Genomic DNA, 22023 nt, shown 5'->3' on the forward strand with positions numbered 1-22023 from the left:
ACACTGTAGTGTCCGTATACACACTGTAGAGTCTGTAGAGTCTCTATACACACTGTAGAGTCTGTATACACACTGTACACACTGTAGAGTCTCTATACACACTGTACATACTGTAGAGTCCGTATACACACTGTACACACTGTAGAGTCTCTATACACACTATAGTGTCCGTATACACACTGTACACACTGTAGCCTGTATACACACTGTACACACTGTAGCCTGTATACACACTGTACACACTGTAGAGTCTCTATACACACTGTACACACTGTAGTGTCCGTATACACACTGTAGAGTCTGTAGAGTCTCTATACACACTGTAGTGTCCGTATACACACTGTACACACTGTAGTGTCCGTATACACACTGTGCACACTGTAGCCTGTATACACACTGTACACACTGTAGCCTGTATACACACTGTACACACTGTAGAGTCTCTATACACACTGTACACACTGTAGTGTCCGTATACACACTGTAGAGTCTGTAGAGTCTCTATACACACTGTAGTGTCCGTATACACACTGTACACACTGTAGCCTGTATACACACTGTACACACTGTAGCCTGTATACACACTGTACACACTGTAGAGTCTCTATACACACTGTACACACTGTAGTGTCCGTATACACACTGTAGAGTCTGTAGAGTCTCTATACACACTGTGCACACTGTAGAGTCTCTATACACACTGTAGTCTGTATACACACTGTAGAGTCTCTATACACACTGTAGTGTCCGTATACACACTGTGCACACTGTAGTGTCCGTATACACACTGTACACACTGTAGCCTGTATACACACTGTACACACTGTAGCCTGTATACACACTGTACACACTGTAGAGTCTCTATACACACTGTACACACTGTAGAGTCTGTATACACACTGTAGACACTGTAGAGTCTCTATACACACTGTGCACACTGTAGAGTCTCTATACACACTGTAGTGTCCGTATACACACTGTAGACACTGTAGTCTGTATACACACTGTACACACTGTAGAGTCTGTATACACACTGTAGACACTGTAGAGTCTCTATACACACTGTGCACACTGTAGAGTCTCTATACACACTGTAGTGTCCGTATACACACTGTGCACACTGTAGCCTGTATACACACTGTACACACTGTAGAGTCTCTATACACGCTGTGCACACTGTAGTGTCCGTATACACACTGTAAAGTCTGTAGAGTCTCTATACACGCTGTGCACACTGTAGTGTCCGTATACACACTGTGCACACTGTAGCCTGTATACACACTGTACACACTGTAGAGTCTCTATACACACTGTAGTGTCCGTATACACACTGTGCACACTGTAGCCTGTATGCACACTGTACACACTGTAGAGTCTCTATACACACTGTAGTGTCCGTATACACACTGTGCACACTGTAGCCTGTATGCACACTGTACACACTGTAGAGTCTCTATACACACTGTACACACTGTAGAGTCTCTATACACACTGTAGTGTCCGTATACACACTGTAGTGTCCGTATACACACTGTACACACTGTAGAGTCTGTATACACACTGTGCACACTGTAGAGTCTCTATACACACTGTACACACTGTAGAGTCTGTATACACACTGTACACACTGTAGAGTCTCTATACACACTGTAGTGTCCGTATACACACTGTGCACACTGTAGCCTGTATACACACTGTACACACTGTAGAGTCTCTATACACACTGTAGTGTCCGTATACACACTGTGCACACTGTAGCCTGTATGCACACTGTACACACTGTAGAGTCTCTATACACACTGTACACACTGTAGAGTCTCTATACACACTGTAGTGTCCGTATACACACTGTAGTGTCCGTATACACACTGTACACACTGTAGAGTCTGTATACACACTGTAGACACTGTAGAGTCTCTATACACACTGTGCACACTGTAGAGTCTGTATACACACTGTAGTGTCCGTATACACACTGTGCACACTGTAGCCTGTATGCACACTGTACACACTGTAGAGTCTCTATACACACTGTACACACTGTAGAGTCTCTATACACACTGTAGTGTCCGTATACACACTGTAGTGTCCGTATACACACTGTACACACTGTAGAGTCTGTATACACACTGTAGACACTGTAGAGTCTCTATACACACTGTGCACACTGTAGAGTCTGTATACACACTGTAGTGTCCGTATACACACTGTAGACACTGTAGTCTGTATACACACTGTACACACTGTAGAGTCTCTATACACACTGTAGTGTCCGTATACACACTGTAGAGTCTGTAGAGTCTCTATACACACTGTACACACTGTAGTCTGTATACACACTGTAGAGTCTCTATACACACTGTAGTGTCCGTATACACACTGTGCACACTGTAGAGTCTCTATACACACTGTGCACACTGTAGTCTCTATACACACTGTGCACACTGTAGCCTGTATACACACTGTAGAGTCTCTATACACACTGTAGAGTCTGTGTAATCAGTGTGTTCCCTCACCCGGCAGGACGCCATCATGAAGCTGGGGCCGTTGCCGCGGTTACTGAACGACATCAGCGTGGCGCTGAGGAACCCGCACATCCAGCGCCAGCCCAGCCACCAGACGGACCGCCCTCCGGACCGGCCCACGGACCGGCTGCACTCGCGGCCCAGCTTCAGCCGCGGCGTGTCCTCCGACTTCCAGAGCCTGATGATGAGGGACCTGAACAGGTGCCCCCGGCCCCGCCCTCTCCGCCCAGCCCCGCCCACGACTCCACCCAACCCCAGCCCACCCTGCCCCAGACTCCACCCCTCCCTGACGCACTCCGCCCATGACTCCGCCCCTCCCCGTCCAACACCAGCCCCCCGACTCCGCCCACCCTGACGCACTCTGCCCATGACTCCGCCCCTCCCCGTCCAACACCAGCCCCTGACTCCGCCCATTCAATCCCAGACCCCACCCCTCCCTGACGTACTCTGCCCATGACTCCGCCCCTCCCCGTCCAACACCAGCCCCCCGACTCCGCCCACCCTGCCCAAGACTCCACCCTCCCTGACACACTCTGCCCATGACTCCGCCCCTCCCCATCCAACACCAGCCCCCCGACTCCGCCCATCCTGCCCCAGACCCCACCCCTCCCTGACGCACTCTGCCCATGACTCCGCCCCTCCCCGTCCAACACCAGCCCCCCGACTCCGCCCACCCTGACGCACTCTGCCCATGACTCCGCCCCTCCCCGTCCAACACCAGCCCCCCGGCTCCGCCCATCCTGCCCCAGACCCCACCCCTCCCTGACACACTCTGCCCATGACTCCGCCCCTCCCCGTCCAACACCAGCCCCCCGACTCCGCCCACCCTGCCCAAGACTCCACCCTCCCTGACACACTCTGCCCATGACTCCGCCCCTCCCCGTCCAACACCAGCCCCCCGGCTCCGCCCATCCTGCCCCAGACCCCACCCCTCCCTGACACACTCTGCCCATGACTCCGCCCCTCCCCGTCCAACACCAGCCCCCCCGACTCCGCCCATTCTGTCCCAGATCCCGCCCCTCCCGACCCACCCTGCCCCTGACTCCGCCCAACACCAGCCCCCTGACTCCGCCCATTCGGTCCCAGACCCCGCCCCTCCTGGCCCAAACCCACCCCAAACTCCGCCCCTCCCCAGCCCATCCTGCCCCTGCCCTCGCCCGTTGCTCCGTCTTTCCCTGGCCCACTCCGCCTCAGACCCCACCCTCCCCGACCCATCCCGCCCCAACTCCACCCCTCCCCAGCCCATCCTGCCCCTAACTCCGCCCCTCCCGGCCCACTCCACCCCTGCCCTTTAATCCTACCTCAGACCCTGCCCCTGCCGCTGACCCCCGAGAGCGCTGCTGACATCTTCCCCTGTCTCTCTCTCTACCCACAGCTCCATCGACATCACCCGCCTGCCCTCTCCCACCTCGGGCCTGTCATCAGGGGGCGGCGTGCTCTCCTCGCGAGTGGGCATGGCGGGCTTTTCGGACCGGGACCACCAGCACCGGGCCTCCAAGGACGTTTTCTATGTCACCCGGCCGCCCCTGGCCCGATCCAGTCCAGCGTACTGCACCAGTAGCTCCGATATCACCGAGCCGGACCCGAAGGTACCAAAAGGCTCTAGTCTCTGGGGTCTGTGTGAGGGTCTGGACTCCTCTCTCTGTGTGAGGAGTGCCTCTGGGGTCTGTGTGAGGGTCTGGACTCCTCTCTCTCTGTGAGGAATTTCTCTGGGGTCTGTGTGAGGGTCTGGACTCCTCTCTCTGTGTGAGGAGTGCCTCTGGGGTCTGTGTGAGGGTCTGGACTCCTCTCTCTGTGTGAGGAGTGTCTCTGGGGTCTGTGTGGGGGTCTGGACTCCTCTCTCTGTGTGAGGAGTGCCTCTGGGGTCTGTGTGAGGGTCTGGACTCCTCTCTCTGTGTGAGGAGTGTCTCTGGGGTCTGTGTGAGGGTCTGGACTCCTCTCTCTGTGTGAGGAGTGCCTCTGGGGTCTGTGTGAGGGTCTGGACTCCTCTCTCTGTGTGAGGAGTGTCTCTGGGGTCTGTGTGAGGGTCTGGACTCCTCTCTCTGTGTGAGGAGTGTCTCTGGGGTCTGTGTGAGGGTCTGGACTCCTCTCTCTGTGTGAGGAGTGTCTCTGGGGTCTGTGTGAGGGTCTGGACTCCTCTCTCTGTGTGAGGAGTGTCTCTGGGGTCTGTGTGAGGGTCTGGACTCCTCTCTCTGTGTGAGGAGTGTCTCTGGGGTCTGTGTGAGGGTCTGGACTCCTCTCTCTGTGTGAGGAGTGTCTCTGGGGTCTGTGTGAGGGTCTGGACTCCTCTCTCTGTGTGAGGAGCGTCTCTGGGGTCTGTGTGAGGGTCTGGACTCCTCTCTCTGTGTGAGGAGCGTCTCTGGGGTCTGTGTGAGGGTCTGGACTCCTCTCTCTGTGTGAGGAGCGTCTCTGGGGTCTGTGTGAGGGTCTGGACTCCTCTCTCTGTGTGAGGAGCGTCTCTGGGGTCTGTGTGAGGGTCTGGACTCCTCTCTCTGTGTGAGGAGTGTCTCTGGGGTCTGTGTGAGGGTCTGGACTCCTCTCTCTGTGTGAGGAGTGTCTCTGGGGTCTGTGTGAGGGTCTGGACTCCTCTCTCTGTGTGAGGAGTGTCTCTGGGGTCTGTGTGAGGGTCTGGACTCCTCTCTCTGTGTGAGGAGTGTCTCTGGGGTCTGTGTGAGGGTCTGGACTCCTCTCTCTGCGTGAGGAGTACCCCTGGGGTCTGTGTGAGGGTCTGGACTCCTCTCTCTGTGTGAGGAGCGTCTCTGGGGTCAGTGTGAAGGTCTGGACTCCTCTCTCTGTGTGAGGAGTGCCTCTGGGGTCTGTGTGAGGGTCTGGACTCCTCTCTCTGTGTGAGGAGTGTCTCTGGGGTCTGTGTGAGGGTCTGGACTCCTCTCTCTGTGTGAGGAGTGTCTCTGTGGTCTGTGTGAGGGTCTGGACTCCTCTCTCTGTGTGAGGAGTGTCTCTGGGGTCTGTGTGAGGGTCTGGACTCCTCTCTCTGTGTGAGGAGTGTCTCTGGGGTCTGTGTGAGGGTCTGGACTCCTCTCTCTGTGTGAGGAGTGTCTCTGGGGTCTGTGTGAGGGTCCGGACTCGTCTCTCTGTGTGAGGAGTGTCTCTGGGGTCTGTGTGAGGGTCTGGACTCCTCTCTCTGTGTGAGGAGTACCCCTGGGGTCTGTGTGAGGGTCTGGACTCCTCTCTCTGTGTGAGGAGTGTCTCTGGGGTCTGTGTGAGGGTCTGGACTCCTCTCTCTGTGTGAGGAGTGTCTCTGGGGTCTGTGGGAGGGTCTGGACTCCTCTCTCTGTGTGAGGAGTGTCTCTGGGGTCTGTGTGAGGGTCTGGACTCCTCTCTCTGTGTGAGGAGTGTCTCTGGGGTCTGTGTGAGGGTCTGGACTCCTCTCTCTGTGTGAGGAGTGTCTCTGGGGTCTGTGTGAGGGTCTGGACTCCTCTCTCTGTGTGAGGAGTGTCTCTGGGGTCTGTGTGAGGGTCTGGACTCCTCTCTCTGTGTGAGGAGTGTCTCTGGGGTCTGTGTGAGGGTCTGGACTCCTCTCTCTGTGTGAGGAGTGTCTCTGGGGTCTGTGTGAGGGTCTGGACTCCTCTCTCTGTGTGAGGAGTGTCTCTGGGGTCTGTGTGAGGGTTTCTGGACTCCTCTCTCTGTGTGAGGAGTGTCTCTGGGGTCTGTGTGAGGGTCTGGACTCCTCTCTCTGTGTGAGGAGTGTCTCTGGGGTCTGTGTGAGGGTCTGGACTCCTCTCTCTGTGTGAGGAGTGTCTCTGGGGTCTGTGTGAGGGTCTGGACTCGTCTCTTTGTCTCTCCCAGGTGCTCAGTGTCAACAAGAGTGTGTCCATGATGGATCTCCAGGACTCTCGGATGAACAGCATCTCGAACCTGCAGTCGGTGGGCGACATGCTCAACAGCTCGCAGGCCTCGATCGCGGGGCTGGGGGGCCTGGGCGGCCTGGGGGGGCTGGGCGGGGGCCTGGGGGGCCCCCTGCGGGCCGGGGGGCGCCTGTCGGCGGGCTCGGGGGGCTCCAGCGTGTCGGGGGGCCTGCGGCTGAGCCAGATGGGGGCGACGACGGACTCGCTGTCCCAGCAGCAGCAGCAGCAGGCGGCCGCCCTGCGGTACCCCCTGTCCTTCCAGAACCCCCTCTTCCACCTGGCCGCGGACGGGCCCCAGCTGCACCCGCCGCCCGGCCGCGGGGGGGCGCCCCCGCCGCTGCTGCTGGCGCCCGAGCCGCCGGGCGAGCCGCCCCACCCCGCCTACCTGCCGGTGTTCGGCCACGGCGGCTTCTCGCGCAGCGAGGACCTGTCCTCCCTGCGGCCCGGCGGCCCGGCCCAGGCCGCCATCATGCACTCGCACAGCTACAGCGACGACTACACCCGCCAGAACCAGGCCGACTACGGCCGCCGGCAGCTCTCGCTGCAGGTGCAGGTACTGTGTCCGCGCTCCGCCCGCGGGGGGCACTGTCCCCCACGCCGCCGCTCCCCGCTGCGCCGGCTTCTCGCCATCTTCTCACCCTCTGTACTCCTCCCCCACCCCTTTCTCTCCCGTGTCCTCTCTCCTCTCCCCTCCCTCCTCTCTCCCCTCCCCTCTCTCCCCTCCCTGCTCTCTCCCCTCCCCTCTGTCCTCTCCCCTCCCCCTGCTCTCTCTCCCCTCCCCTCCCTGCTCTCTCTCCCCTCCCTCCTCCCTCCTCTCTCTCCCCTCTCCCCTCCCTGCTCTCTCCCATGTCCTCTCTCCTCTCCCCTCTCCCCTCCCTGCTCTCTCTCCCCTCCCTCCTCTCTCTCCCTGCTCTCTCTCCCCTCCCTGCTCTCTCTCCCTTCCCTGCTCTCTCTCCCCGCTCTGCTCTCTCCCCTCCCTCCCCTCTCCCCTCCCTCCTCCCTGCTCTCTCTCCCCTCTCCCTCCCTCCTCTCTTCCCTCCCCTCTCTCTCCCCTCCTCTCTCCTCTCTCTCCCCTCCCTGCTCTCTCTCCCTTCCCTGCTCTCTCTCCCCTCTCCTCTCCCTCCCTCTTCTCTCCCCTCTCCCTCCCCTCTCTCCTCTCTCTCCTCACCCCTCACCCCTCCCTGCTCTCTCTCCTCTCTCCCCTCCCCGCTCTGCTCTCTCTCCCCTCTCCCCTCCCTCCTCTCTCCTCTCCCTCCCCTCCCTGCTCTCTCTCCCCTCTCCCCTCCCTGCTCTCTCTCCCCTCTCCCCTCCCTGCTCTCTCTCCCCTCTCCCCTCCCTGCTCTCTCTCCCCTCTCCCCTCCCTGCTCTCTCTCCCCTCTCCCCTCCCTGCTCTCTCTCCCCTCCATCCTCCCTCCTCTCTCTCCCCTCTCCCCTCCCTGCTCTCTCCCATGTCCTCTCTCCTCTCCCCTCTCCCCTCCCTGCTCTCTCTCCCCTCCCTCCTCTCTCTCCCTGCTCTCTCTCCCCTCCCTGCTCTCTCTCCCTTCCCTGCTCTCTCTCCCCGCTCTGCTCTCTCCCCTCCCTCCCCTCTCCCCTCCCTCCCCTCTCCCCTCCCTCCTCCCTGCTCTCTCTCCCCTCTCCCTCCCTCCTCTCTTCCCTCCCCTCTCTCTCCCCTCCTCTCTCCTCTCTCTCCCCTCCCTGCTCTCCCCTCCCTGCTCTCTCTCCCCTCTCCCTCCCTCCTCTCTTCCCTCCCCTCTCTCTCCCCTCCTCTCTCCTCTCTCTCCCCTCCCTGCTCTCCCCTCCCTGCTCTCTCTCCCCTCTCCCTCCCTCCTCTCTTCCCTCCCCTCTCTCACCCCTCCTCTCTCCCCTCTCTGCTCTCTCTCCCCTCTCTGCTCTCTCCTCCCTCTCCCCTCTCCCCTCCCTGCTCTCTCTCCTCTCCCTCCCTCCTCTCTCCCCTCTGTCCTCCCTGCTCCCTCTCCCCTCCCTCCTCTCTCTCCTCCCTCCTCTCTCTCCCCTCTCCCTCCCCTCCCTCCTCTCTCTCCCCTCCCTCCTCTCTCTCTCCCTCCTCTCTCTCCCCTCTCCCTCCCCTCCCTCCTCTCTCTCCCCTCTCTCCCCTCTCCCCTCCCTGCTCTCTCTCCCCTCCCTCCTCTCTCCCCTCTCCCCTCCCTCCTCTCTCTCCCCTCTCCCCTCCCTGCTCTCTCTCCCCTCTCCCCTCCCTGCTCTCTCTCCCCTCTCCCTTCCCTGCTCTCTCTCCCCTCTCCCCTCCCTGCTCTCTCTCCCCTCTCCCTTCCCTGCTCTCTCTCCCCTCTCCCCTCCCTGCTCTCTCTCCTCTCCCTCCCTCCTCTCTCCTCTCCCTCCCCTCCCTGCTCTCTCTCCCCTCTCCCTTCCCTGCTCTCTCTCCCCTCTCCCCTCCCTGCTCTCTCTCCTCTCCCTCCCTCCTCTCTCCCCTCTGTCCTCCCTGCTCCCTCTCCCCTCCCTCCTCTCTCTCCTCCCTCCTCTCTCTCCCCTCTCCCTCCCCTCCCTCCTCTCTCTCCCCTCTCTGCTCTCTCTCCCCTCCCTCCTCTCTCCCCTCTCCCCTCCCTCCTCTCTCTCCCCTCTCCCCTCCCTGCTCTCTCTCCCCTCTCCCCTCCCTGCTCTCTCTCCCCTCTCCCTTCCCTGCTCTCTCTCCCCTCTCCCCTCCCTGCTCTCTCTCCCCTCTCTCTCCCCTCTCTCTCCCCTCCTCCCTCCTCTCTCTCCCCTCCTCCCTCCTCCCTGCTCTCTCTCCCTTCCCTGCTCTCTCTCCCCTCCTCCCTCCTCTCTCTCCCCTCCTCCCTCCTCCCTGCTCTCTCTCCCCTCCCTCCTCTCTCTCCCCTCCCTCCTCTCTCCCCTCTCCCCTCCCTCCTCTCTCTCCCCTCTCCCCTCCCTGCTCTCTCTCCCCTCTCCCCTCCCTGCTCTCTCTCTCCCCTCTCCCTCCCTCCTCTCTCTCTACACACTACAGCAGCAGCAGCAGCAGATGATGATGGGTGTAGCCCCTCCCACCGGCCCCTCCCCCTCCTCGCTGGCCACGCCCCCGTCCACCGTGCAGCACGTCAGGCAGAGCTCCATCGCCCCTCCCCCCCCGCAGCGCGTCAAATCGCAGACCTCGCACCAGCTGTCCGTCAGCGCGGCGGCCGCGGCGGCGGCCCCGCCCCCGGCCCCGCCCAAGGCCCGCCCCCCCAGCGGGAACCTGCTGCAGTCGCCGGAGTCGAGCTTCGGGGGCCGCGGCCCCCGCCAGCAGCTGTCCGTCAAGGACAGCCCCGCCCCCGGGCTGCCCCACCAGCAGAGCTCGGGGCGGGAGGCGGGGGGCGGGGAGGGGGCGCCGGGGCAGGCGGCGGAGCGGGCGGGCGCCGGGCAGGGGCAGTCGGCCCCCCCGCCGGCGCCGCCGCAGAAGCAGCAGCAGCAGCAGCAGCAGCAGCAGCAGCAGCAGCACCTGCTGAAGCCGGCGATCAGCAAGCAGGTGAGCAGGGCGGGGGGCCGGCGCGGCTCGGGCCGGGCCCAGCCTGGCGCCGCCACCCCCCCCCCAATACCACGTCTCCCCCTCCGCCCCCGCAGGGCTCGCAGTCCCCCTCCACCCTGAACCCCCCCACCCCGGCGTCCGAGCGCACCGTGGCCTGGGTCTCCAACATGCCCCACCTGTCCGCCGACATCGAGAGCTCGCACATCGACCGCGAGGACTTCAAGCTCAAGGAGTACAGCAAGAGCATGGACGAGTCGCGACTGGACAGGGTCAGTACTGGACTGTGTGACCCCTCTCTCTCTCTCAGGGCAGTGTTCATGGACTGGAGTGTCCAGTCAGTGTGTGTGTGTGAACCCCTCTCTCTCTCAGTGCAGTGTTCATGTACTGGAGTGTCCAGTCAGTGTGTCTGTATGAACCCCTCTCTCTCTCAGTGCAGTGTTCATGTACTGGAGTGTCCAGTCAGTGTGTGTGTGAACCCCTCTCTCTCTCAGTGCAGTGTTCATGTCCTGGAGTGTCCAGTCAGTGTGTCTGTATGAACCCCTCTCTCTCTCAGTGCAGTGTTCATGTACTGGAGTGTCCAGTCAGTGTGTCTGTATGAACCCCTCTCTCTCTCAGTGCAGTGTTCATGGACTGGAGTGTCCAGTCAGTGTGTCTGTATGAACCCCTCTCTCTCAGTGCAGTGTTCATGTACTGGAGTGTCCAGTCAGTGTGTCTGTATGAACCCCTCTCTCTCTCAGTGCAGTGTTCATGTACTGGAGTGTCCAGTCAGTGTGTGTGTATGAACCCCTCTCTCTCTCAGTGCAGTGTTCATGGACTGGAGTGTCCAGTCAGTGTGTGTGTATGAACCCCTCTCTCTCTCAGTGCAGTGTTCATGGACTGGAGTGTCCAGTCAGTGTGTGTGTATGAACCCCTCTCTCTCTCAGTGCAGTGTTCATGTACTGGAGTGTCCAGTCAGGGTGTCTGTATGAACCCCTCTCTCTCTCAGTGCAGTGTTCATGTACTGGAGTGTCCAGTCAGTGTGTCTGTATGAACCCCTCTCTCTCAGTGCAGTGTTCATGTACTGGAGTGTCCAGTCAGTGTGTGTGTATGAACCCCTCTCTCTCTCAGTGCAGTGTTCATGTACTGGAGTGTCCAGTCAGTGTGTCTGTATGAACCCCTCTCTCTCAGTGCAGTGTTCATGTACTGGAGTGTCCAGTCAGTGTGTGTGTGTGAACCCCTCTCTCTCAGTGCAGTGTTCATGTACAGGAGTGTCCAGTCAGTGTGTGTGTATGAACCCCTCTCTCTCTCAGTGCAGTGTTCATGTACAGGAGTGTCCAGTCAGTGTGTGTGTATGAACCCCTCTCTCTCTCAGTGCAGTGTTCATGTACAGGAGTGTCCAGTCAGTGTGTCTGTATGAACCCCTCTCTCTCAGTGCAGTGTTCATGTACAGGAGTGTCCAGTCAGTGTGTCTGTATGAACCCCTCTCTCTCTCAGTGCAGTGTTCATGTACTGGAGTGTCCAGTCAGTGTGTGTGTATGAACCCCTCTCTCTCTCAGTGCAGTGTTCATGTCCTGGAGTGTCCAGTCAGGGTGTCTGTATGAACCCCTCTCTCTCTCAGTGCAGTGTTCATGTACTGGAGTGTCCAGTCAGTGTGTGTGTATGAACCCCTCTCTCTCTCAGTGCAGTGTTCATGTACTGGAGTGTCCAGTCAGTGTGTCTGTATGAACCCCTCTCTCTCTCAGTGCAGTGTTAATGTACTGGAGTGTCCAGTCAGTGTGTGTGTGTGTGAACCCCTCTCTCTCTCAGTGCAGTGTTCATGTACTGGAGTGTCCAGTCAGTGTGTCTGTGTGAACCCCTCTCTCTCTCAGTGCAGTGTTCATGTACAGGAGTGTCCAGTCAGTGTGTCTGTGTGAACCCCTCTCTCTCTCAGTGCAGTGTTCATGTACAGGAGTGTCCAGTCAGTGTGTTTATTAAACCTTTATTAAACGTGGCAGCATGCGGCTACTATCTAAGAAACTTGACTTAAAAGGAGCATCTCACTTAATCGTTTTACAACACCAAAACCACAAAACCTTTACAGAAAACCTTTTATCAGTCGAAAAAGGTTCAACTAGAGCTTCACAAAACCGTTTTCCGAACCGAAAATAAAAAAAAACGTTCGTGTAATCAAACGTGTCCTGTGCTTGGCGTAGTCGCAAGCGTCCACGCTGTAAATCAATATTTATTTTTGATTCCTGCATCATATTTAATCGTTCTTTACCAACAAAACCACAAAAACATGTTATCAATCGAAAAAGGACAACCGTCGCTTAAAAAAACGTTGTTTTTTTTAAACATGACATTCGATCACAAAGTCACTTTTTATCTGATGATGCACTTTCAAACTTCCAAAATGCATCGATAAGGCAATCAATAAACCGGCAAAACAAGACCGCAAAAGCAAAAATTATATATATATATATTCCATGTTTTTACCTTATTCTGAAGCATGATATATATCCACAAAACGCTAGATTAACCCACTACCAAACCTGGAGGACACTGAACGTTATTGACTTTGTAATAGTTATTTGAACAGGGCCAACCGAAATAAGGAGATCTGATTGGTCAAAAGGGCCATCATTCGTTGTATTTTCAGCCATTCAGAGCCCTGAGGGGGTGAGACTTCCTCTGGAAGCCTCAGGTGCATTCCGCCCGCCTTCTAGCTGTCAGTCATTGACTCAGAAGGGGTAATCAATCAGTTTCTTATCAGTTTCTTATCAGTGCTCCTTTCTTTCACACCAGAAGGCAACTCTGAGGTTTTTGTTCAATGCCTAACAGTAGGTAAAGGCTCTCTAGCAGTGTCTAAAGGTTTTTATAGCAATTGCAATGGTTTTATATCGTTATTGCTTTCAATATTTTTTATGATTTATTTATTATATGCGGGAATATTTCATTCCAGGTCCAGTCTTCACAGAACATTATGTAGAATTCATTTTCAAATTGATCACTTTGTCCCAGATTTTTATCCAAGCTAGAAGACACCTACAGCAAGGTTTTCAAAACATTTCCCAGCTACCTGACAGGCCTGGAATTGAAAAATCTGACCTCTGAAGACCAAAACAACATTTCCACCTGTTATTTTTTTTTTCTTTTCATATGTTTGTCTGCTGAGTGGACACATTAAGAAAAACAAGAAATTAACCCCTCTCTCTCTCAGTGCAGCGTTCATGTACTGGAGTGTCCAGTCAGTGTGTCTGTGTGAACCCCTCTCTCTCTCAGTGCAGTGTTCATGTACTGGAGTGTCCAGTCAGGGTGTGTGTATGAACCCCTCTCTCTCTCAGTGCAGTGTTCATGTACTGGAGTGTCCAGTCAGTGTGTCTGTATGAACCCCTCTCTCTCTCTCAGTGCAGTGTTCATGTACTGGAGTGTCCAGTCAGTGTGTGTGTATGAACCCCTCTCTCTCAGTGCAGTGTTCATGTACTGGAGTGTCCAGTCAGTGTGTGTGTATGAACCCCTCTCTCTCTCAGTGCAGTGTTCATGTACTGGAGTGTCCAGTCAGTGTGTGTGTATGAACCCCTCTCTCTCTCAGTGCAGTGTTCATGTACTGGAGTGTCCAGTCAGGGTGTCTGTATGAACCCCTCTCTCTCTCAGTGCAGTGTTCATGTACTGGAGTGTCCAGTCAGTGTGTCTGTATGAACCCCTCTCTCTCTCAGTGCAGTGTTCATGTACTGGAGTGTCCAGTCAGTGTGTCTGTATGAACCCCTCTCTCTCTCAGTGCAGTGTTCATGTACTGGAGTGTCCAGTCAGTGTGTCTGTATGAACCCCTCTCTCTCTCAGGTCAGTGTCAGTGTACTGGAGTGTCCAGTCAGTGTGTGTGTATGAACCCCTCTCTCTCTCAGTGCAGTGTTCATGTACTGGAGTGTCCAGTCAGTGTGTGTGTATGAACCCCTCTCTCTCTCAGGGCAGTGTTCATGTACTGGAGTGTCCAGTCAGTGTGTGTGTATGAACCCCTCTCTCTCTCAGGGCAGTGTTAATGAGCTGCAGTACCTCTCTCCGCCAGGTGAGGGAGTACGAGGAGGAGATCCACTCCCTGAAGGAGCGCCTGGTGATGTCCCACAGGAAGCTGGAGGAGTACGAGCGCCGACTCCTCTCCCAGGAGCAGCAGACCAGCAAGATCCTGCTGCAGTACCAGAGCCGGCTGGAGGAGAGCGAGAGGAGGCTCAGGCAGCAGCAGATGGAGAAGGACACACAGATCAAGGGTATCATCAACAGGTACAGAGGGAGAGAGAGGAGAGGCAGGGAGAGGAGCAGGGACAGCAGACAGGAGACAGGAGGCAGGAGCAGGAGTGTGTGTGTGTGATCCGTCTCTCTCCCTCTCCCTCAGACTCATGGCAGTGGAAGATGAGGAGAGGAGAGGGAGACAGGAGACAGGAGAGGGAGACAGGTGAGGGAGAGAGGAGACAGGAGAGGGAGACAGGAGCAGGAGTGTGTGTGTGTGATCCATCTCTCTCTCCCTCTCCCTCAGACTCATGGGAGTGGAAGATGAGTTGAGGAGAGGAGAGGGAGACAGGAGACAGGAGACAGGAGACAGGAGAGGGAGACAGGAGACAGGAGAGGGAGAGAGGAGACAGGAGAGGGAGAGAGGAGCAGGAGTGTGTGTGTGTGATCCGTCTCTCCCTCCCTCTCCCTCAGACTCATGGGAGTGGAAGATGAGTTGAGGAGAGGAGAGGGAGACATGAGACAGGAGAGGGAGACAGGAGAGAGAGAGAGGAGACAGGAGAGGGAGACAGGAGCAGTAGTGTGTGTGTGTGTGTGATCCGTCTCTCCCTCCCTCTCCCTCAGACTCATGGCAGTGGAAGATGAGGAGAGGAGAGGGAGACAGGAGACAGGAGAGGGAGACAGGTGAGGGAGAGAGGAGACAGGAGAGGGAGACAGGAGCAGTAGTGTGTGTGTGTGATCCGTCTCTCCCTCCCTCTCCCTCAGACTCATGGCAGTGGAAGATGAGGAGAGGAGAGGGAGACAGGAGACAGGAGAGGGAGAGAGGAGACAGGAGAGGGAGAGAGGAGCAGGAGTGTGTGTGAGTGTGATCCGTCTCTCCCTCCCTCTCCCTCAGACTCATGGCAGTGGAAGATGAGTTGAGGAGAGGAGAGGGAGAGAGGAGACAGGGGACAGGAGAGGAAGACAGGAGACAGGAGAGGGAGAGGGAGATAGGGTCCGGAGTGTGTGTGTGTGTGTGTGTGTGTGTGTGTGTGTGTGTGTGTGATCCGTCTCTCTCCCTCTCCCTCAGACTCATGGCAGTGGAAGATGAGGAGAGGCGAGGGAGACAGGAGACAGGAGAGGGAGAGAGGAGACAGGAGAGGGAGACAGGAGCAGGAGTGTGTGTGTGTGTGATCCGTCTCTCTCTCCCTCTCCCTCAGACTCATGGCAGTGGAAGATGAGGAGAGGAGAGGGAGACATGAGACAGGAGAGGGAGACAGGAGAGAGAGAGAGAGGAGACAGGAGAGGGAGACAGGAGCAGTAGTGTGTGTGTGTGTGTGTGTGTGTGTGTGTGATCCGTCTCTCTCTCCCTCTCCCTCAGACTCATGGCAGTGGAAGATGAGGAGAGGAGAGGGAGACAGGAGACAGGAGAGGGAGAGAGGAGACAGGAGAGGGAGACAGGAGCAGGAGTGTGTGTGTGTGATCCGTCTCTCTCTCCCTCTCCCTCAGACTCATGGCAGTGGAAGATGAGTTGAGGAGGGATCATGTTCCTGATCTGAAGCCACGAATGCTAGAAGCTCAGGTGGAAAAGATAGATTGTTACTGTCTGTGTGTGTCTGTGTGTACACTCTGTGTACAGTTTGTGTGTGTCTGTGTGTGCACTCTGTGTACAGTCTTTGTGTACACTCTGTGTACAGTCTGTGTGTGTGTCTGTGTGTACACTCTGTGTACACTTTGTGTACAGTCTGTGTGTGTGTCTGTGTGCACTCTGTGTACAGTATGTGTATTCACTCTGTGTACAGTCTGTGTGTACACTCTGTGTACAGTCTGTGTGTGTGTCTGTGTGTACACTCTGTGTACTCTTTGTGTACAGTCTGGATGTGTGTCTGTGTGTACACTCTGTGGACAGTCTGTGTGTACACTCTGCATACAGTCTGTGTATGTGTCTGTGTGTACACTCTGTGTACAGTGTGTGTGTACACTGTGTACAGTCCCTGTTACCTTGTATGTATGTGTGTACACGTTGTGTGTCTGTGTGTACACTATGTACAATCTGTGCTGTGACTCAGTGTACAGTCTGTGTGTATGTGTCTGTGTGTCTGTGTACAGTCTATGTGTGTGTCTGTGTCTGAACTCTGTGTACAGTCTGTGTGTGCACTCTGTGTACAGTCTGTGTGTGCACTCTGTGTAGTGTATGTGTGTGTTTCTGTGTGTTCACTCTGTGTACAGTCTGTGTGTGCACTCTGTGTGTCTGTGTAGTCTGTGTGTGTGTCTGTGTAAAGTTTGTGTATAAACTCTGTGACTGTCTTCAGTCTTTCTGTGTGTGTGCACTGTGTGTGCACTGTGTGTGCACTTTGTGTGCAGTCTGTGTGTAAACTCTGTGACTCTGTGTACAGTCTGTGTGTGTGTGCACTCTGCGTACAGTCTGTGTGTGTGTCTGTGTGTAAACTCTGTGACTCTGTGTACAGTCTGTGTGTGCACTTTGTGACTTTGTGTAGTCTGCGTGTGTCTGTGTGTGCACTCTGTGTACAGTCTGTGTGTAAACTCTGACTCCGTGTACAGTCTGTGTGTGTGCACTCTGTGACTCTGTGTACAGTCTGTGTGTGCACTCTGTGACTCTGTGTACAGTCTGTGTGTGTGTGTGTGTGTGTGTGTGTACACTCTGTGTGCACTCTGTGTGTCTCCTACCATTGCAGTGTGAGTCTGGTCTTTCCTAGTCAGGCCATCCCTCTCTCTCAGTCTCTCATATATACAGCTGCACAGAACCCCTGAAAACCTGCAGTCAGATCTCCTGACTCTCTAGGTCCCCAAGAGGAAAAAAGCTTTGATTCCTTTGGTGTCTCATGGCTGTAGTCTCTATCAACCCTGTGCTATCATCTCAGTGCCATCGCTGTGAGCTGTATCAACCCTGTGCTATCATCTCAGCACCATCACTGTGATCTCTATCAGCCCTGTGCTATAATCTCAGCGCCATCGCCGTAGTCTCTATCAGCCCTCTGCTATAATCTCACCACCATCACTGTGATCTCTATCAGCCCTGTGCTATAATCTCAGCACCATCACTGTGATCTCTATCAGCCCTGTGCTATAATCTCAGCGCCATCGCCGTAGTCTCTATCAGCCCTGTGCTATAATTTCAGCACCATCACTGTGATCTCTATCAGCCCTGTGCTATCATCTCAGAGCCATCGCTGTGATCTCTATCAGCCCTGTGCTATAATCTCAGCGCCATCGACGTAGTCTCTATCAGCCCTGTGCTATAATCTCAGCACCATCACTGTGATCTCTATCAGCCCTGTGCTATCATCTCAGAGCCATCGCTGTGATCTCTGTCAGCCCTGTGCTATTATCTCAGCGCCATCGCCGTAGTCTCTATCAGCCCTGTGCTATAATCTCAGCACCATCACTGTGATCTCTGTCAGCCCTGTGCTATTATCTCAGCGCCATCGCCGTAGTCTCTATCAGCCCTGTGCTATAATCTCAGCACCATCACTGTGATCTCTATCAGCCCTGTGCTATCATCTCAGAGCCATCGCTGTGATCTCTATCAGCCCTGTGCTATAATCTCAGCGCCATCGCCGTAGTCTCTATCAGCCCTGTGCTATAATCTCAGTGCCATCGCTGTAGTCTCTATCAGCCCTGTGTGGAGTTGACCTGTGGCGTGTTGCGTGTTGTGTGTAGCGTGTGGCGTACACTCGTCTGCGTCTGTGTGTGTGTCCGGTGGCGTGTTTCCTGTCCGTCTCAGTCCGTCGTCTCCGTGTCTCGTGTCTTCGGCGTGTCTCCTGCCGCATGTTTTCTGCATGTCCTCCCGTGCGTCAGCGTGAGCTCGCCTGCCGCCGTTTGCCCCGCGTGGCGCGTGTGGTGTGCGAGTGTGCGTGCGTCTCCGCGGCTTGCACGCGTGTGGTGTGTGTGTGTGCGGGGACAGACACGCCGCTGTGGTGGCTCTGTGGCGTGTTGGCATGTTCCTGGGCGCGTGGCGTGGCGTGGCGTGGCCCGTCGGACTCCAGGGCCTCCTCCCGCTGCAGGGCAGGCTGCTTCCGAGCGCATGTGTGCGCGCACGCGTGTGTGTGCGCGTGCTGTTCGCGCGCCCTCCGCGGCGCGCCGCTGCTTTGCGTGTCTCTCGGCCCCCCCCCCCGCTTCCCCCCCTGCCTGGCAGTGGCGCCCCCGCCCCCCCCCGTGGGCGCTGGTGACTGGAGCATGCTGGCCGCGGGCCCGTGGCGTGTGTGCATGCGTGCGGCGGCGCGGCCCCGCGTGTCGTGTCTGTGCGTGGGTGTGGGCGTGGGTCCTCTCTCTCCCCCCCTCCTCTCTCTCCCCCCTCTCTGTCTGTGTTGATGAGATACGGTGATTTCCGCAGGGGAGGCGACAATCAATCCTAATCCAGCCTCGCTTCGCGCCCGCGCCGCCCCGAGTCCACAGGTAATAATCCTGACACTCGGACACCGAGCACCTCCTCCGGCACCCGCTGAGCCATATGACACACGGACTGCCACGCCCCCGACGGGTGACCACGCCCCCGACGGGTGACCACGCCCTCGACTGAATGTCACGTCTCTGACTGGTGGCCACACCCCCAACTGGTGACCACGCCCCCAACCGGTGACCACTCCCCCGATGGGTGACCACGCCCCTGCCCGGTGACCACTCCCCCGACTGTCTGCCATGCCCCCAACTGGTGACCGCACCCCAATTGCTGACCACGCCCCTGACTGGTGACCACACCCTGACTGGTGACCACACCCCCGACTGCTGACCACACCCCAGACTGGTGACCACACCTTGACTGGTGACCACACCCCCGATGGGTGACCACACCTTGACTGGTGACCACACCCCCGACGGGTGACCACATCTTGACTGGTGACCACACCCTGACTGGTGACCACACCCCAGACCGACTACCAGACTTACTGGCTGGTGCAGGCACGGACTGACGGGCCACCCACTGACTGGACACCTCACCCACAGACTTAGTGACTGTCCCTCCCTCGGACTGACTGGACACCACGCGGTGCTGCAGCGCCGACTGACCTCTCACCTCACCCCTCCCGCCGACCCCCGGACTGACGGACTGACACACTCGCACACACTGACGCACTGACGCTGTCCTGACGCACTGACGCTGTGCCCGCGCTGAGACACAGAGGCGAAATAGAGAGACGCACACTGACCGTGGCACACGGACACGCACGCACACACACAGACAGACACAGACAGCCAGATACGGAGATCTCCCATTATCGTCTGCCGTGGCTAAGCAGTGGGGTGTCCTTGTTCAGCACAGCGTGCCCACAGCCAGTGTGTCAGGCAGTCCCCCAGTCTGTCAGTGTGTCCGCCAGTGCGTCAGTCGCCAGTGTGTCGGTCAGCCAGTCCCCCCGGGTCCCGATCCCGTGCGTTCGCTCGGACGCCTCGTTCCGGCCACACAGACACGCGCACCCCCCCCGCACCCGGACACGACGCAGGGACAGCAGGACGGACTGCCCCCAGACAGCACTGCGCCCGCCGACTGATACCCCCAACCCCACCCCCCGGAGACTGACCACCACACAGCGCCCCCTCGCCCGCTCGCCACACTGCGGACACGCCACCCCAAGCCCGCAGACGCCTTCTGCAGGGATCTCCAGCGCATCGGGCGTTAGGACACACGCACACACGCACACACGCACACGCGCACACGCACACGCACACGCACACGCACACGCACACGCACACGCACGCGGGAAGCACAGTAACTGAGGCCCAGTTCCCAAGTGCAGGAGCAGCACATTGGCAGACTGGATTGGCTGTGAACTCCTGGTGATCAGTCACGCTGATTAGTGAAGCCAAGTCAAATTACTGTCTGGGTCCTGGATTGGATTAGCTCTGCCGGACAGACCAAACCATCAAGGAGGGTTTCAGATCTATAAAATCCATCAATCAGCGAGACATTACAGTGCCAATAAAAATGTCACACGTTATAATATCATTTAGTTTTCAAGACTATCAAAAATCGGTGTAGTGGCACAGCACAACGTCAGCGAGAGAGGCAGACACCATGATAACAACGCGATAGGTGGTCACACTGTGATGTCACTGAAACAGTCAGACGCTTTCAGAAGAGTGACCTCACTTGCTAACTCCCCACCACCCCCCCACAGCTAGATTTTGGGAAATCTCCGTATCTGTCCCACTCCCACCAGGGCTGGGGGGGCACCTCTGTGTCAGTGTGTCAGTGCGTCAGCGTGTGTTGACCGGTGTGTCGGCCGGACTGGTAGACTGGAGCGCGTGTGTGAGTCTGTGTGTCCCGAATTCCCTGAAATCATCCCGGTCGGAGCTTTTGCTGGAAACTGAATCTGGAAGAAAAACCAGATGAAGGAGAGACAGAAAGAGATGGGTGGAGGTCTGTGTGTCTGCGTGTTCGTCCGTCTGTCTTTGGTGTCTCTCACCCCTCTCTGCTCTCCGCTACGTCACGCCGTCTCTCTGTCTGTCTCCTGTGCTCCTCTCTCTCTGTCTTCTGACCCGACCCGGCCGGACGGCTCTGACCCGCGCTGAACCGCTCAGGTTGGTTGGCCATTGCTTGTTTATTAGTTCGAGGTGACCTCTGTTCCCTTTACGCCCCGTTCCGATGGGCAGCAGAGTTCTGATAGGAGAGGAACAGCAGACAACTGGATTGCTGGGCTGTTACTGTCGGCATAAGAACATCAGAAGGGAAAGGAAGGTTCTGAGTGGGTAAATACTGTCCTGACTGACCTGTGACACTGTGCTGGTGACGCTGTCGCCCCATATCTGTAACCAACACGGATTGTGAATTGATGACCTACATCTCTAACCAACTTGGATTGTGAATTACTGTCCTGTATCTCTAACCAACACGGATTGTGAATTACTGACCTATATCTCTTCTGACCCTGGATTGTGAATTACTGACCTATATCTCTACTGAACACGGATTGTGAATTACTGACTATATCTCTTCTGAACATGGATTGTGACTTACTGACTTGACATATATCTCTACTGAATACGGATTGCCATTTCCTGACACAGGTCTCTGCAGAACATGGATTGTTATTTACTGACCTATATCTCCACTGAACACGGATTGCAAAAAAAGCACAAACTGAGGGTTGTACTATCTGTGACTCTCTGTCTCACTCTCTCTCTTTCTCTCCTGATGGTGCAAACTTACATTCGTACAACTGGGTGAAACTAAACTTTTGTTTTTCATTGACAGAACTGAGAGAGTCTCTCCAGAATGTACAAGACTTTACTGGACTGGAATGGACTAAACTGGACTGAACCGGAATGGTGTGGAATGGACTGGACTTACATTACTGTGAGCTGGATTATTTACTAACTGGGATTATAATCAGACTCCACTGACACTGACAGAGCAGTCTGAGACTCTCCAGGCTGGACTGGACTGGCTGGACTGGGAGCTGGATTAATTCTTCAATGGGATTATAATCAGACCACTGACACTGACAGAGCAGTCTGAGACTCTCCAGGCTGGACTGGACTGACTGGACTGGGAACTGGATTAGTTCTTCACTGGGATTATAATCAGACTCCACTGACGCTGACAGAGCAGCCCAAGAATCTCCAGGCTGGACTGGACTGACTGGACTGGAAACTGGATTAGTTCTTCACTGGGATTATAATCAGACTCCACTGACACTGACAGAGCAGCCCGAGACTCTCCAGGCTGGACTGGACTGACTGGACTGACTGGACTGGGAACTGGATTAGTTCTTCACTGGGATTATAATCAGACTCCACTGACGCTGACAGAGCAGCCCGAGAATCTCCAGGCTGGACTGGACTGACTGGACTGGGAACTGGATTAGTTCTTCACTGGGATTATAATCAGACTCCTCTGACACTGACAGAGCAGTCTGAGACTCTCCAGGCTGGACTGGACTGACTGGACTGGGAACTGGATTAGTTCTTCACTGGGATTATAATCAGACTCCACTGACACTGACAGGGCAGCCCGAGACTCTCCAGGCTGGACTGGACTGACTGG

At 56.3% G+C, this 22023-nt stretch overlaps 1 protein-coding gene across 23 annotated transcripts in view; it reads left to right on the forward strand.

The window, feature by feature from the left end:
- The window catches only part of syngap1b (synaptic Ras GTPase activating protein 1b), a 90372-nt gene that overhangs the window by 59432 nt on the left and 8917 nt on the right, over positions 1–22023 (forward strand). For 7 of the 23 annotated variants that reach the window (XR_015936290.1, XR_015936291.1, XR_015936292.1 and 4 more), the window contains 7 exons: positions 2524–2726; positions 3901–4114; positions 6333–6944; positions 9366–9863; positions 9959–10132; positions 13885–14096; positions 15531–15603. Coding sequence is in view for 17 of the 23 variants with exons in the window: in XM_088631065.1 (XP_088487191.1) it covers positions 2524–2726; positions 3901–4114; positions 6333–6944; positions 9366–9863; positions 9959–10132; positions 13885–14096; positions 15531–15603 (1986 nt within the window). In the remaining 6 variants the exon portion in view is untranslated. The other 16 variants (XR_015936294.1, XR_015936295.1, XM_088631068.1 and 13 more) reach the window with 12 other exon arrangements.

This window comes from Lepisosteus platostomus, chromosome 5, assembly GCF_059453375.1.
Source record: "Lepisosteus platostomus isolate fLepPlt1 chromosome 5, fLepPlt1.hap1, whole genome shotgun sequence".
Lineage (NCBI taxonomy): Eukaryota > Metazoa > Chordata > Actinopteri > Semionotiformes > Lepisosteidae > Lepisosteus > Lepisosteus platostomus.